The sequence below is a fragment of the Drosophila rhopaloa genome, unplaced genomic scaffold (genome assembly GCF_018152115.1).
Source record: "Drosophila rhopaloa isolate 14029-0021.01 unplaced genomic scaffold, ASM1815211v1 contig_182, whole genome shotgun sequence".
Lineage (NCBI taxonomy): Eukaryota > Metazoa > Arthropoda > Insecta > Diptera > Drosophilidae > Drosophila > Drosophila rhopaloa.
Genome location: NW_025335064.1, coordinates 5,734 through 21,506, shown reverse-complemented (window position 1 = coordinate 21,506; position 15,773 = coordinate 5,734). Strand labels below are relative to the sequence as shown.

At 38.2% G+C, this 15,773-nt stretch overlaps 1 protein-coding gene and 1 long non-coding RNA gene across 9 annotated transcripts in view; one reads left to right on the top strand and one right to left on the bottom strand.

Annotated features, from left to right (window-relative positions):
• LOC108039043 (sialin) overlaps positions 1-865 on the bottom strand; it is a 155,540-nt gene extending 154,675 nt beyond the window's left edge. For 2 of the 8 annotated variants that reach the window (XM_044459240.1, XM_044459241.1), the window contains exon 1: positions 648-864. Coding sequence is in view for 3 of the 8 variants with exons in the window: in XM_044459237.1 (XP_044315172.1) it covers positions 648-672 (25 nt within the window). In the remaining 5 variants the exon portion in view is untranslated. Of the gene's footprint in view, positions 1-647 lie in introns of all 8 variants that reach the window. The other 6 variants (XM_044459237.1, XM_044459239.1, XM_044459236.1 and 3 more) reach the window with 6 other exon arrangements.
• A 7,386-nt stretch (positions 866-8,251) lies between these two features.
• LOC108041564 lies at positions 8,252-9,259 on the top strand. Its single transcript, XR_001769157.1, has 2 exons — positions 8,252-8,495; positions 8,802-9,259. It is a non-coding gene; the product is annotated as an uncharacterized LOC108041564 (long non-coding RNA).
• Positions 9,260-15,773: the final 6,514 nt, after the last annotated feature.

The following is a 15,773-nucleotide window of genomic DNA, read 5'->3' as shown; positions in this document are numbered from 1 at the left end:
CTTGAAAAGGGTTCTAACATAAGCTCTTTGCTTGGGGAAACGATTATTAAATCATACGTGAAGGTTGAAAGGACCTAAAAATCGATTGGCATACTCAGATATAAATTTCGCTGCACTAAAAGGTTGTTTTTGACTTTTAAAATCTAAAATTTAAAAAAAGGGCCAAATCGATAAAGTTTTAACAAAATAGTTAATTAAAACTTAAGTGTGCCAATAATTTTGTTCAGGCAAATTTGGACCATTCTTTGGTTTTTTTTTCATAAATTATTTATAAAAGATAAATTAATGAAGTCACTTGTATTTAACATAAAATTAATGATTCTATCTAAAAATATTTTGTTTTATTTTAATATCAGCATATTATAAGAAGAAAAATAGCCTCAAAGTTTAACATACTTGCTGTGCCAATAATTAAGTTTGTCACTGTAGTATGCTCCGACGTCTACTAGCAGTTACTTCTCCAAAAGAAGGTTCAACCAAATATTAGCGAGCTCTTAAGTGTACTTAAACTTTTTTGACTGCATTTAATTGCACAATTATGGTATATTGAAGCTTTTTTGGTACCTCTTTACAAATTAAGCCACTTTACTTTTCCATTAATACCCCATTAATTGTGTATACAAATAATAAAACATTTTCAAGTTTACCTTTTTGGGTTAGTACCAAGTACATACGTATGTATACACACAAAAGTCCTTCTTAAATTACTCTAACAGCCATATACAACAGGGAACTAACTTTTTTCTTTAATCAGCTTAGAAAAATATGACGTTTAAAAGTAACAAATATATTTAGTAATTTACATGTATAGAATCATATGAACACGTACCCATGTTCAAGTGAATGTTTAGATTATCAGCTGCTTTTCATTTTCATTTCAGCAACGCTGAACTTGGACTCAATATAGCGTCGATCAGGTCGCGATGAAAATGGAATGGCTAGTAAAGACACAGAGAATAATTTAAAAAAAGAATAATATGCAGTTTACACTTCGTTCTTGCATTTTGGTCAAAGCTCAAATGATTTTAAGCTCTGAGTTTACTTAAAAACTCTGAAAACACGCATTCACTTATTAATTGTAAGTATTAAGTAATTCATATATATAATTAGCAGAGTGTCTTTATCAAGCTATGTGTAATTTAACGCCAAGTTATGATACTAATTATAATAATATTTATGCCGATACGAACTCCCTACGCCAGCGATAAAACTTTAATTTTTCCAGTGTGACAGCACTTTTGAGAGTTAATCAGTAAAGAGCATGCAAAGGTCGTACTGTCAATCAGCTGGGCTTGTTAACGAGCAGTTAACATTTAAACATCTTATTTGAGGGAAAGAGCCTTTAAAGGATATTCTTAACTACTTTGGCAAGACATGTCTGGCACTTTACAAAAAAATTACTAATCAATATATGCCCTTAGTTCTTGCAGGTCATTTGCTGGGTTTTTTGTTTTGTTTTCCGTCCATTTTTGACATAAGCAAAACTCTTCTCTGACAACAGATACTAAAAATTATAAAATAGTTTAATCTTTTCGCTGTAGTCTGAACTTTCACCCGTTAAGTTCATTTTAGCAGACTGGCAACGCTATGCAATTTTCTGGCATTTTTTGTCGATCTGAGTACCGATGTGATAAAAGGGCCTCACGAAAAGAGTTCTCTAGCTGTTTAGCTCTCGCTCTCTCTCATATCTGACAAACAGATTTGAGTACTAAGCTATATCTCGTGCCACTGAAGTTGTGTTTCTGCCCAGGGTAGCACCACTTACGTAACCTGAAGATCAATATCATACTTCTATTAAAGTGACTATCGACAACGGGTCCGTAATGAAAGAAATCTCAAAGAATTTATTGTTTTCGCAAGGCAGACTTTCTGAATAATTTTATTTCTGGCTTTAATTGGTCTTTACCCATGATGCCCTTAACGTGTTTTACACTGCATTAGTCATTTTTGAATTTCTGTGATCGGTAGTATTATCCGTTAATCTCCAATAAATAACCTCGGTGTAGCAAAGAGTTGACACACATAAGAAATGTACTTTTTAGGAAATGTAAGGAACAAACTTTATAAGAAATATTAAAATATCGGTTCCCAATCTGTTTTTGCTATTTATTAATATTCTCTGTTCGCTTAAGCCTAGTATCCAGATCGACAAATGATTACGCTAGCGTAAAAACTTTAATCTTTCCAGTGTGACCAAAGTTTCGAGACTTCATCAGATTTAAGCGTGCTACGGTCGTACTGTCAATCAGCTGGGTTTGTTGACAAGCAGTTAAAATTCAAATATCGTATTTGCGGGAAAGAGCCTTTAAATGATATTATCAAATACCTTGGCAAGACAAGTCTGCCGCTGTACAAAGATAATAAAAAACAATACAATTTAAATTTAACAGTTGTTTTTTTTAATTTACTGATAATTATTTGCTAATTTAAAGTTCATAGCTGCACTTTTGTTGTGTTTTTTCATACATTCTGGACCTAAAAAACATTTTGCTCTGACAAGAGGCACCCCAGATGGTATTAATGTTATTTTGTCCTCACATGTAAACACCTGCATTCGACTTTTGTGAGTTTTTTGAGTTCTTCCCTCCATTTCTTATAATGTTCAGTGAGAAGCGCACGCCAAAAGATTAAATTTTTTAATCTTTTCGCTAGTGTTCACTCAAAGTTCATTTCCGCAGACTGGCAACGCTATGGAATTTTCTGGTATTTTTTCGTCGATCAGGGGACCGACGTGAAAAAAATGCCCGACGAAAAGTGAACGCCAGCTGTTTGCCTCTCGCTCTCTCTCATGACTGGCGTACGGTTTTCGTCGATCTGGATACTAGGCTTTAATGTTCAGTGGTATAATAAAAACTTAAGCCGTATTTAGGTCCACTTCTCGGCATAACTCTGATGTCTTTTCATTACTTTTTTCATTATTTATTAAAGATCTTCCATCAATCATAAGTCATTCTCGCGTACTTATGTACGCAGATGATGTAAAGTTGTGCTAGCAGTATAAGGACATTGTCTGCCATTAAGACTTAAATTTCGATCTAGATCATTTTCAAAACTTTTGCCGAGATAATTTAATAAATTTAAACGGTTCCAAGTGCAAGCTGATGACTTTTTATCGGGTCAATCCGATATACATATATATATATATATATACACATTAAATGGCAGCTCTTTGGCTAGATAAACTCTTTTAAACGATCTTACCGATCTTTTAGACCCTAAACTAAAGTTTTCTAATGACATTTCCTAAATGGCTAGTAAAGCCAGAGGAGTGCTTGGTTTTCTTAAAAGGTGGACAAAAGAACTCGATGATCCTTGTGTCCCTAAAACTTTATTTATTTTGCTAGTGCTTCCGATTCTGGAGTATGGGTCTCCCGTCTGGAGTCCACAATACGGAATACATATTGGTCGGATTGAATCAGTACAAAAAAACTTTCTTCATTTTGCTTTACGGCGCCTTAACTGGGATGCAAATCTTAACTTACCTTTTTATTCTAGTAGACTTCTGTTGATTAATTTACCCTCCCTAGCCAACCGTAGAACGATGCTTGGTCAGTCTTCATTTAAAACCTTATACATGGTGATATTGACTGCCCCGACTTGGTTAGTCGGCTAAACTTTTTTGTGCCAAGTAGATTAACTAGAAATTATATTCCCGTAATATTAAATCATCGTAGATCAAACTATGCTTTGCATGAGCCTTTCAGAGTATTATGTTCTTACTATAATAGACTTTTCCAATGATCTCAAATCTTGACTCTCTGCCGCTCGTAAAACGATTAGTACTGACTTCATTGGCAGAAAAATGATCAACTGCGGTTTCGACTGCGGCATCGACTGCGGCATCGACTGCGACGGCGGCTGGCCTCTTCTCCTCAGCCCGATCCAACCGATTTTGCCACTCCTTGTCCGCGGCCGCTGCCCTTGCCACTGCGCGGGCGCCGAAATGGTCGTCCGCTGGCAGCTTCACATCGGAGATCATGCCGTCGTCCTCCACTTCGCTGGCCGGTGACGGGGATTGTGACACCAAAGCAGACGCCAGCAACTAAAGCACGGAACCGGAGTCCCACCTTCATCTCGCCGCAGATTGTTGTTTGGTGACGCTACCCCTCACCTAACGAACTTGTTCCGGTTGGCTTTTCCTCGTACTCATTTTCACGTCTGTAATTGAATAAGCCGGTCCATCACCTCTCACCCGCTTACAAAGCCTTGGTTTCGGTGCCTACTTGGTTCCGTTGTTTGCGGCGGACCGCACCGGTAATGGTGCTCTGTTTATCCTTTGGACTCTCTCCCTCCGGCAAGGGGACTCTGACGAGCCTTAGTGTGCGTTACCCGGGAGCGGTATCCACAGCTTTTGACCCTCCCTGTCCCGCTTTTACGCTGCTTAATTGTGTGCGGGTGAGATCGATACCGCGTATCGTCCTCTCCCTTTGCATGGGTTACTGTGTGCCCTTTATATGTTCTCTTCCGCATGCGGAGTTTGCCCATCAATATTTTGCGGCTTTATTTGGCTGATGTGTGCGGTTCGCTCCTAGCCGGTGCTTACGGGCCGCAATTTACATATAACAGTCAAGTCTAAATGTATAATTTTAAACGGACCTTCATATCTTGGTGCCAATTCGCCGCAAATTCTTCTGATGCCTTGGACAAATGGAGCTCCTTGGCCCAGACTGTGTCCCCGATACGTGGTTTCCATGGGCGACTCCGGAGATTGTAGTGGCGTGCCTGATCCTGCGCCGCCTTCTCCATATTTCGTCTGACCATCTCAAATATTTTATTCAGTTCCTAGGCGTTTTCTGACGCAGTTTATGGTTGCCCTCCCGTGCCGGTGGTTTCCTCGTCGTAAAAGGAGTTTGGTAACCTGGGTTCCCCTGTGTGACGAAATCCGGCATGTCTCCTGTGGACTCTGTGTTCACGTGCCAACTGCAGCTCCAGCCATTTTTCGACCCATGTCCTTTGGTCTGCCCCGGCGAACTGGGAGTTCATTGTTTTCTCGTCGTGTTCGCTGACTCCGTCGGGTTTTCTTGGGCGTATACGAGCCTGTTAACTGGTGTCGGACACCTAATTCTCCCAATAATCTTTTGAACGCCTGGTTCTGGTGACTTGTACTCATCGGTAATCAGAACCTTGTGCACGCCATATCTCGAAGAATCGAGAATCCGCTCGTTTTTTTTAGCGCTTCCGTAGTTCTGTCTACTTTGAGAACCGATCTATCAGCACCAGAAGCATCGCATTCCTGTGCTTAGAACGAAGTATCGGTCCGACGAAATCTGCGCATACCGTAGGCCATGGCACCTCCGCCTAAAGCTGACTAGGTCTGTACCGCAGGCAACTCTCACAATTCTGCACATACTTTCTAATTTTGAAGTGCATTCCCGGACAATGGTACCTGGCTGCAACCCTCAAAATCGTCGACCGGCCGTCGGCAGGTCATGGTGAGTGAGTGATTTTGGGCTATCTTACTTCTCATGTGACTTATCTAGTTACACTGCTTTCTTCTGTTATTTTTGTTCATATGCTTTGCCTTTAACCTTCGACACGTTTCTGGCAGTAGCTGCCGCGACAGTCACCCTCCAAGTACGGCTTTAATTGCTTGGCCCACTTGCCTAGCATTCCTTTTCAGTTGCCGAGTATTTCCTTTCTGATCCATTGAGGGACCGTCTGGAATACGCTCGGCTTGGTCGGAATTTTGTGTGAGAATAGCACCGAGTCTGTAATCGCTGGAGTCGGTCTGCAGCACAAACGTCTTAGTGAAATCGGGGTATGCTAAAATTTATTCGACGACTGCTGATGGTCGTCTGTCCACTCTCACTTTGTTGTCTTCTGGAGAAGGGCGTTGAGCGGATGCAGCAGAGTGGCAAAATCTCGCACAAAACGCCTGTACCATGACGCGTCTCCCAAATACTGCCGAAGCTCCTTAATGTTTGCCGGGGGCTTAAGCAATGCAATCGCCGATACCTTCCTTTTTGAAGAATTTGCACTTCTTAGCGCTTACTTTCTGGTTCGCAGCCCGCTCCTGAACACTTCCTTGTGGTTTCGCATGTGCTCCTCTGGAGTCCGTCCGAAGACGTTAATATCGTCCTGATACGCTAAGCCATGCCGTACATCCTATTATCAATAGCTCGTCTACTTTGTCGTTGATCTCACACTGCATTTTATGGCAATACCGCTGTTTTACTGGTTGATCGTCCACAATGGTGATCATGTGTACTGCCACGTTGGTTGTGCCCTTTCTGCTTTCTGGGAATCGAAAGATTTTCCTCCAGCCATCCTCTGTGTCTGCCCTTTGCCGGTATCAACATGCTGTGTCCGGCGCACTCGACTTCGGTACCGATCCTGGTGAGGAAATTCCATCCTAACACCAGGGCGTCGATCAGTCCTGGTAAAATCATAAGCTCCATAGACAAGTTTTTTGTGCCAAATCCGATGTTGATCTCTAGCTGCTAGTTTATCTTCCCGCACCGACCGTCTGCCATCCGTACTTGCCTTCTCTTGTTTCCGACCCCCCATGCAGCTTGTCCGCCAGCTCCTCGCTGATGAAGCTTGCCGAGGCACCGGTATCCAGCGTGGCCTAATATTTGCACTGAACACTATGGAATAGGGTCTGGTCACTGGGCGTTTTTTGATCCTGAACAGTCCGGACTCCTACTTTTCCGCATCGGCATCAGAAGGTGAGCCGTTCATTTCGGCACTCATTAGCCCAGTGGTGTGGACCTCCGCATCTGTGTCAGGCCTGGGCCGGATTCAGGAGGTATCCGCCGCAATCATTTGCTGATTCGTGGCCACGCGGCGAATGCCTCGGTGGTGAGTCTGCTGTCTTCTTGGCCTTGGCACCGGATGGCTCTGCACATGCTGCTTATGGAGATTGTAATTTTTCTTGTTTTTTTAGTATTATTTTTTAAGGTTGTATCCAATATTACATTATGTATTAAAATTTGTTTCTAGTTTTTAAGAAATATTTTTGATTATTTTTGTTTTTTTTTTTAATGTGTAGTCTTCTCTTTCATTTAATTTGTTTTTATAATTGGTGTTATACCTTATATTTGTTTTTAGATTTTAATTATTTAATTTATTTTATATTTTTGGTTTTAATGCTTGTGTTTTTTTATAAATATTATTAGATTTTAATTATTTTAATTTGGATTTTATGTTTTTTTTCTGATGTTTTTAAAGAGAATATATGTTTAATTATTGTGTACTTGTTTGTGTTTTTTAAAAAGCCTCATATTGTAAAAAAAAGTTTTTATGGAACTCGCAAAAAAATAATAATTGATAATTAATTATAACTAGCTTAAAATTGCGCAACATGATATTTTCTTCAACGAATTTCTTTACAAAAAGTCCTAGTTAACTTTGCAATAAAAAAAGATAAAATGTCTTTGGCGAGAATCGACCTCGAATCCTTAGAATTTATAATTAAGGCATTGGTTTTGCACAGGGGACAATAAAGGCGTTTCGCTGCGGCTCTGTGGCGAAAATATTCTAAGTACACGAATGCAATTCTAAATGTAGAATAACTGCCCGATCTTCCCCTGTCCCTATTTTCAAGCATCAAACGAAACACAGCATTTTTTTGGTCTATGTCTCATTGTTTTGTACTCTCTTAAGCCTAGTAGTGAGATCGAAAAATGAGTTCGCTAGCCTAAAAACTTTAATCTTTCCAGTGTGCTACGATCGTACTGTCAATCAGCTGGGGTTGTTGACAAGCAGTTTAAATTCAAAAATCGTATTTGCGGGAAAGAGCCTTTAAAATATATTTTCAACTACCTTGGCAACCCAAGTATGCCGTTGCACAAAGAAATTAATAAACAATACCATTTAAATTTAACAGTTTTTTTTATTTACTAATAATTATTTGGTAATTTAAAGTTCACAGCTGCACTTCTAACAGGCGATTTTTCTACGTTTTTTATTGTGTTTGTTTTCGAACATCTTTTACCTAAGAAACACTTTGCTCTGACGAGAGGCACCCTAAAAGATTAACACTCTTACAAGAAAAGTCCTGCAATCGACTTTTGGGGTTTTTAGATTTTTTCCCTCCATTTTTTAAAATGTTTAGTGAGAAGCGCACGCCAAAAGATTATATTTTTATTCTTTTCGCTTTCAGCAGACTGGCAACGCTATGAAATTTTCTGGTATTTTTTTCGTCGATCTGAGTACCGAGGGGAAAAAAAGCCTGACGAAAAGTGTGCGCTAGCTGTTTGCCTCTCGCTCTCTCTGATGACTGAGTACTAGGCTTAACAAACTGTGTTTTTTTAAACAGCAAGGTCGCCGTTTCAGTGTAAAAGGGCTGTACGGCCGGTGTAAGCCGATTATAATTTTAGCGCCGTTCCATTTTAATGATATCAAAGTTAACATTATATGATTTTAAATAATTTGCTGTTTGCATATTAAAGGTGGCAATTTACACAATAATAAACTAAGTACGACCATCTTTAACTGATTCCTACGAAACTGGTTCTCATTGAATCTAGAGTTATTAAAATATTAAGAAGAATGTAAGTAATTAGGTTGCCGTTATGTGACTAAATAAAATACACAGTGATAACTAAACATAATTTATGTACAGTGACGAACATACAATGGCTCGAAGCTTATTTCGCGCAGACATTAAACAAAATTTTACTTTATTAAAATTACAAATAACTATTTTCTAAATCCTTGAAACAAAACTATATTTCATATAAAAACTAAAAAGTAGTAGTTAGTAGTAGTTTTTATTTCGCTTATTATTATTTCTTAATTTTAATATTTCGTTTGACCGCCCTTCTTCTTGTTGACGGTTATCAATCTATTTCCCATAGATTCGACCAATTTTTCGGGGCTTATACGGGAATTTTACGCCACTCCTCCAATAAGGGACCTTCAAATCATCTCCAGGTCCAAAATATCCCACAAGTTTTGAAATTACGTTCAAGTCTGATCACTGTGCTGGCGTTTTGATTATGAGGCGGCAGTTTCAGACCAACCAAAGCTTTACATTTCCAGCTGTGTACTTGGGGTCGTTATCTTGGTAGAATCTAAATCGATCTAGTATTCCCAAGTTACCTGCACTTTGCAGAAAGTTGTCTTTTAAAATGTTTAAATACATCTTAGCATCAATGAGACCATCAATGAACACTAAATTTCCGAGACCAAATCATTCGTAGTGTTATGTTTAAAATTTAAAATAAAAAACCCATTGTTTAATATACATATGTATGTGGAAAAATTGCGCCATTAAAGACAAAGTATAGTTTTGTTGAAAAAAGAATGACCTAAATACATACATGAATTTTTGATTAAAGTTGGATTTTTAAATATTTTGGGGGTGTCCTTAGAGATAAGCGAGTGAGTGTATGCTGATACAGTATTTTGCGCAGTTAGTAAATGAAAGTTCAAGACGGTATTGCTGCCAAACTAATTTTACAGCTAACATTTTGCGTGTCCTCCTTTCTGGTTTAATACACCTTTAAGACTTTTCCCATGCAGGAAACTAATTTTAAGTGGTCTAGTCTCTCAGTTTTAAATCTATCTGCTTGTAAAAAAGTATAGTGTCGTTGTTTTGAATTATTTTTTGTTGATCTTTCGGATTTGCTAATATTTAAATATTATGGAATAACGGTTTTAATTAAATTAAAATCGGACATCTATATCATATAGCTCCCATTGGAAAATTAAAAAAAAATTAATGCTGTTTTTCTATTTATCAATCAGTATTACGCTTTTAGTTTTATCAAAACCAACGGTCCAAGGTCGCGGTCAAACCCATCTTAACCAACCAACCCAGCGGCCGTCTTTCGATGTTGATCGCAAAAAGCAAAGGCTTCTTTCTGGCTAAGAGTAATGATATGAGTCATAAGTATTGATAACTTTTCTTATATTGCAGTCATTTTTAATTCCAATGCCAACTGACTACGTGTAGTTTGCGGATTATCGTTAATATTTTTGTAGTGTTATTGAATTACTCGAGGTCATACGTTGGTTATATTTTAATTTCTTCTATAACACAACGATTTATTCCACTTAAGAAGAAATTAAAATATAACCAACGTATGACCTCGAGTAATTCAATAACACTACAATTATTGTTTACAAGGTCGATACAAAACCAACGTTAATATTTTTCTTAATTTGTTTCTATTTTCTAATTTTTTATTTTTCGCTACTGGTAAGCTCTGTCGGTCTGCATCCAGATGTGTTTAGATGCAGCCGATTTTCTGTTTCTGCACGATTAATAATGTTTTATATTGTCCTTATCTTAATGTCCATTTTTTTTTTCAATTCCTTTGCCTGTTTACACTTATATTAGTTGTAGAATAAATTAGTTTATAGGACAATCGGAAAAAAATTCAAAAACTATAACTTTGTTGTTTTTCATTTTTTTTCTTTGGGATTTGGTAAAATTTAAATACTATGGAATTACGGTTTTAATTGAATTAAAACACCTATATCATATGGCTCCCATAAAAAATTTAAAAATTAATAAATATAAAAACTAAAAAAATATTTTTAATTAGCTGTTTTTCTATTTATAAAAATATTCCTTTGAGATATAGTAATTATTTACAATATCAGAATTACGCTTTTTGTTTTGTCACAATCGGACAACAATATCATATGGAAATAATGGGCTCTTCAGCGCCTATAAAAGGATGGCGCAAGCCCAGCTCAAAAGACAGTACGAGTGCGAGAATCAAAGTCAAACCCCAAGTTCCCAAGGATCAAGATCGCAAAGTCGAGACGCCGAACGACGATAAGTCTACAAGTCAGAGGCTTCAAAGCGGAGATCCAACGGTGCTAGGACGTGGTCAAACCCTTGCGCGGTGTCAGGCAATAAAGGTGGCTGGGCGATAAGGGAAAAGCCAGTTATACCTGCTAGGCGATTCACCCTACCGACAAAGTCCAGACTGAACTTCGGGAGCCTGCGATAAAGGTGGCTAGGCGATAAGGGAAACGTTGTTTCACCTGCTAGACGATACACCTTGCCGGCCCCGGTGGGGAGGTTCGCATAACATCCAGGTTCTTTGTGGAGCCTTCACGATCTCAGACACCCGGAACAGCAGGTCAGGAGCGACGCCGCAGAGAAGCAGTAGCAATAAGTATGTAGTAGCAGTGGCAATATATATATAGTAAGAGAAATAATAAACCAGAACACGGTCAATCACATAATATAAATTTTGTGGAACGAACTCACAACCTCTCACGAGCGAAAAACTAAAGAATCAGGTCGTTACACTGCCATAGAAACGATGGCGAAATTCAGCGCAAAAATCGACATAGCATTATTGTTTTTATGCATAAAAATCAAAATGTAGTCGTTTTGTAATAACTGCAAGGGTATATAAACTCCGGCTTTCCGAAGATATCTTCCCTTCTAGTTTTTATTAAATTTGAGAATATTTAAATTAAAATTTTTTATATCACTTAACATTCTTGCTTGTTTTCCGTACGCCAATACAAAGAAAAATAATGAATTTCGAATTCGTGGTAAAACTAAAGTCCTCCGAAAGTAATTGTCCTCGTTTTTAAAATTGACCTTCAATCTATTTATACCCGTTACTCGTAGAGTAAAAGGGTATATTGTATTCGTGCAAAAGTATGTAACAGGTAGAAGGAAGCGTTTCCGACCCTATAAAGTATATATATTCTTGTTCAGGATCACTAGCCGAGTCGATCTAGCCATGTCCGTCTGTCCGTCTGTCTGTCCGTCTGTCTGTCCGTCTGTCTGTCCGTCTGTCTGTCCGTCTGTCTGTCCGTCTGTCTGTCCGTCTGTCTGTCCGTCTGTCTGTCCGTCTGTCTGTCCGTCTGTCTGTCCGTCTGTCCGTCTGTCTGTCCGTCTGTCTGTCTGTCTGTCTGTCCGTATGAACGCTGAGATTTTGGAAACTATAAAAGCTAGAAGATTGGCATTTGCATGTAGATTTTAGGAGTTTGTTTCAAAATGGTGCTACGCCCCCTCTGACGCCCACAAGCCACAAGATGTGGCCACAGTTTTGATGATATTATGAAAATTTTAATTGATATGTATTTGTTTCGTCAATAAATATCGATTGGCCTAATAAAAGTTTGCCACGCCCACTCTAACGCCCAAAAACCCATTTAACGCTTATGCCTGGCTAGCGCCTACATTTCCGCCTTTCATGGCGCCTTCTAACGGATGTCTTTGGAACAGATGGCCCTGGTGCTCAACAGAGTCAACGTTAATTCTCGATAAGGATTTCTATTAAAGGAAATTGCGATGGTTTTCATTTGTCAATACCGAACTATATCCCAAGAACTATGCAAATCAAATCAAGTTAGCCAAATTGGAGGTCTGAGTCAAACAATGGCGTATGAGTGTATGTATGTAAGCATATACATATGTATGTGTTTACATTGTACACAGTTGCAATTGCCCGGCAAAGATAACTCCTTTCAAAGAAAGATATTCGCTATATCCGTTACTCGTGTTGTGCAAACATTTAGACTTTAATATACATAATACTATTTAAGAATGTATGTGTTTAGCCAATATAAGTATATATGTTTAATATTTCTAGTCAATTTATTGCACTCAAAAACATAAGTGTCCTTTTTTCCTGTGGTCACTATAATTCACATTATGTTAAAAAAAAAAAACGCAAGAAGGTATATTTATATTAAGTTGTTTAGCTGACTAACGGGTATATAATAGTCGAGGCACTCGACTATAGCGTTCTCTCTTGTTTTGTTTATGAACGTGTCGTTCTCCAATGTGTGTTATAAGTTATGGGTAATTGATGGATTGCTTCTTCTAAACACATCATAGCATTCTTAAAATCAATTTATCTCACTATCCAGTTTTGGGACGGATAACAATTAATTTTCGTAATCCTTTGTAAAAAAAATGTATATATCTACACTGCGGCATAATAAATTGTACTTGAATTTTTTTTTTTTATTTTAACGCTATTCTTAAGTGAATTTATGTAAATATTGACCTAAACTTTTTTTTTTTTGCGCGGAGTCCCACGGCCCTCTTACCCGCTTAACCGACCGAGGGGGGCAGCCGTGTATCGTACGGCACGATTCGCGAGAAGATATACGCGAGATAAAGAAATATAGGTAAAAGTCTGGGAAAAAGTAATAGAAAGATCAATTTTGTGCCAATGAAGCTAGTATTAATCGTTTTAGGAGCGGCAGAGAGTCAAGATTTGAGATTATAGGATAAAGTCTGTTATAGTCAGAACCTAATACTCTGAAAGGCTCATGCAAAGCATAGTTTGATCTGCAATGATGTAATATTAGGAAAATATAAATTCTAGTTAATCTACTTGGCACAGAAAAGTTTAGCCGACTTACGAAGTCGGGGCTGTCAATATCACCTTGTATAAGGTTATAAATGAAGACAGTACCAAGCATCGTTCTACGGTTGGCTAGGGAGGTTAAATTAATCAACAGAAGTCTACTAGAATAAGAAGGTAAATTAAGATTTTTTGTACTGATTTATTACGACCAATATGTATTCCGTATTGTGGACTCCAGACGGGAGACCCATACTCCAGAATCGGACGGACTAACGAAATAAATAAAGTTTTAGTTAAATAAGGATCATCGAATTCTTTTGACCACCTCTTAATAAATCCAAGCACTCCTCTGGCTTTATTAACCATGGACGAAATATGCTTTGAAAATTTTAGTTTAGGGTCCAAGAGAACTCCAAGATCGTTTACAAGTGTTATTCCATCCAAAGACCTGCCATCCTCTGTGACCTGCCATTCAGATAACTTGAGATCCATTTAAGAAGATCAATTGGAAAACCTAAAAGGTCAAGTTTTTGAACAAGAAGTAAGTTATTTACAGAGTTAAATGCTTTACTATTAAAGCCCTTTATCACAAATGTAGTGAGCTCTAGAAGGTTTGGGATTGTGGATCTACGTTTAATAAATCCGTGTTGACACAGAAAAATGATTGATCTTCAAAGGTGCTGCAGATGAGAAGTTATGATTTTTTCGAAAATCTTAGGAATAGCTTAGAACTTAGAAATACCTCTTTAGTTACTAGCTTCTAACTTGTTACCTTTTTTGAAAAGAGGAATAACAAATGATTCCTTCCAAATATTTGGGAATTGGGAAGTTTCTAGAGATAAGGTAAACAACTTGTGAAGAGGTTTGCACAATGCTTTAGCGCAATACCTAAGCACGTACCCAGGAATACCATCGGGCCTGGCGAATAAACAGGCTTAATACAAAGAAGATCCAAAAGAAGAGAGCTTTCTGTTAAGTGGGACAGAATATGAGGTTTGACTTGGATATGGTGTAAGAATAAGGCCGTGATGAATAATCTAAAGTAGAGTACGTCGTTTGAAAAAATTGGGCAAATAAATCGGCTATTGCCTGAGCTGTGGTTGCCGTCATGTTTTCGAACGACAGCGAGGAAGGAAAAGAATTAGATTTACGCTTGGTGTTAACGAAATTATAAAACTGTTTCGGGTCCTGAGAGAACTGGACCTTACAACGGTTTAAGGAACTATTATAACACTGAGCATTAAGCACGGTAAATCTTGACCGAGCACTTAAATATCTAGTAAAAACAGATTGAGAACCGGTATTTTTATATTTCCTAAAAAGTCTGGACTTTGCATTTCTTAAGTGTGTCAACTCGTTGCTAAACCGAGGTGATCTATTAGAAATTGACGGATAGTACCACGGAACACAGAAATTAAAAAATGAGTTTATTGCAGGGTAAAAAACATCAACTGCATCGGACATATTATTGCATAAGTAAAGATCAGACCAATTATATAGAGCTACCAGGAAGCGATAACTTTACACAAATAAATTCAATGGTATTGAATTCATCAAAAAATAGCTCCTCAGACGGGAGGTTTGAATCACCTCCAATTAAGACTCCACCTCCTCGTCTAGAGGGACGGTCATACCTATATATTAAGTACTTACCTGGAAAAACTTCGGAACTAAAGATCGCCGGCTTTAACCAGGTTTCTATAAACAAAATAATATGAGATGCAAAGGAAAGGCTATCGGAATACAATTTAGTGAGCTTGCTACGCAAACTGGTTTGGCCTCGACTAGGAAGTTTTACTCCCACGGGCCCCTTCTTCTTTATCTTAGCCTCGAACTCTTTTACAACCATATTATCCGGACAAAAGTCGCCCGAGCATATGGCTTCAAAAAGCTCGTTAGGGACAGTTATCATGAAAGATCTTTTTTAGCTGCTGATCTTAGCAAGATTTGAGGGTTTGCTGCAATTTGCTGCTGCTTTTGTTTTCGGTTGCGGGGTGTTCCCCGTTTGCTGCTTACCACCAGCGGCGTTTTTGCGCTTAGGGGACTCTTATAATAGCTTACGATTATTAAACTGCGAATCCAGCGCAGAGAGGAGATCAACAACAAAACTGCAAATTGGGCCCCTTTGAAAGGTCATAACTTGTCCGGCCAGTAAAACCGGCACACTTGGTGTGCACCATATTTAGACTGGTCAGCCCTGATTACGAGGCTGCATTTTTTGCAGAAGCAGACTAAATTATTATTATTTTTCAATTTATCTATTGGAACCACTGTACCAAGAAAACGAATTGAAATTTATAAGCGAGCAGTTATAAGTACCGCAAGAGCGCAGAAACTGAACGCTTAGAGCTTTCAAAGCAAAGAGAGCGAGAGAGCGGGAGCGTAAATTAGTTAAAGTGCTGCACTACGACTTACGACGGTCAACGCACAAAAGAGAAACGGCGGGGTTACAAGAAAAGAAAACACAGAACAGAAATACAAAATTAAAACAATTTTTAGTGTTATAACACAAGTGGAAGAAAATAAAAATTG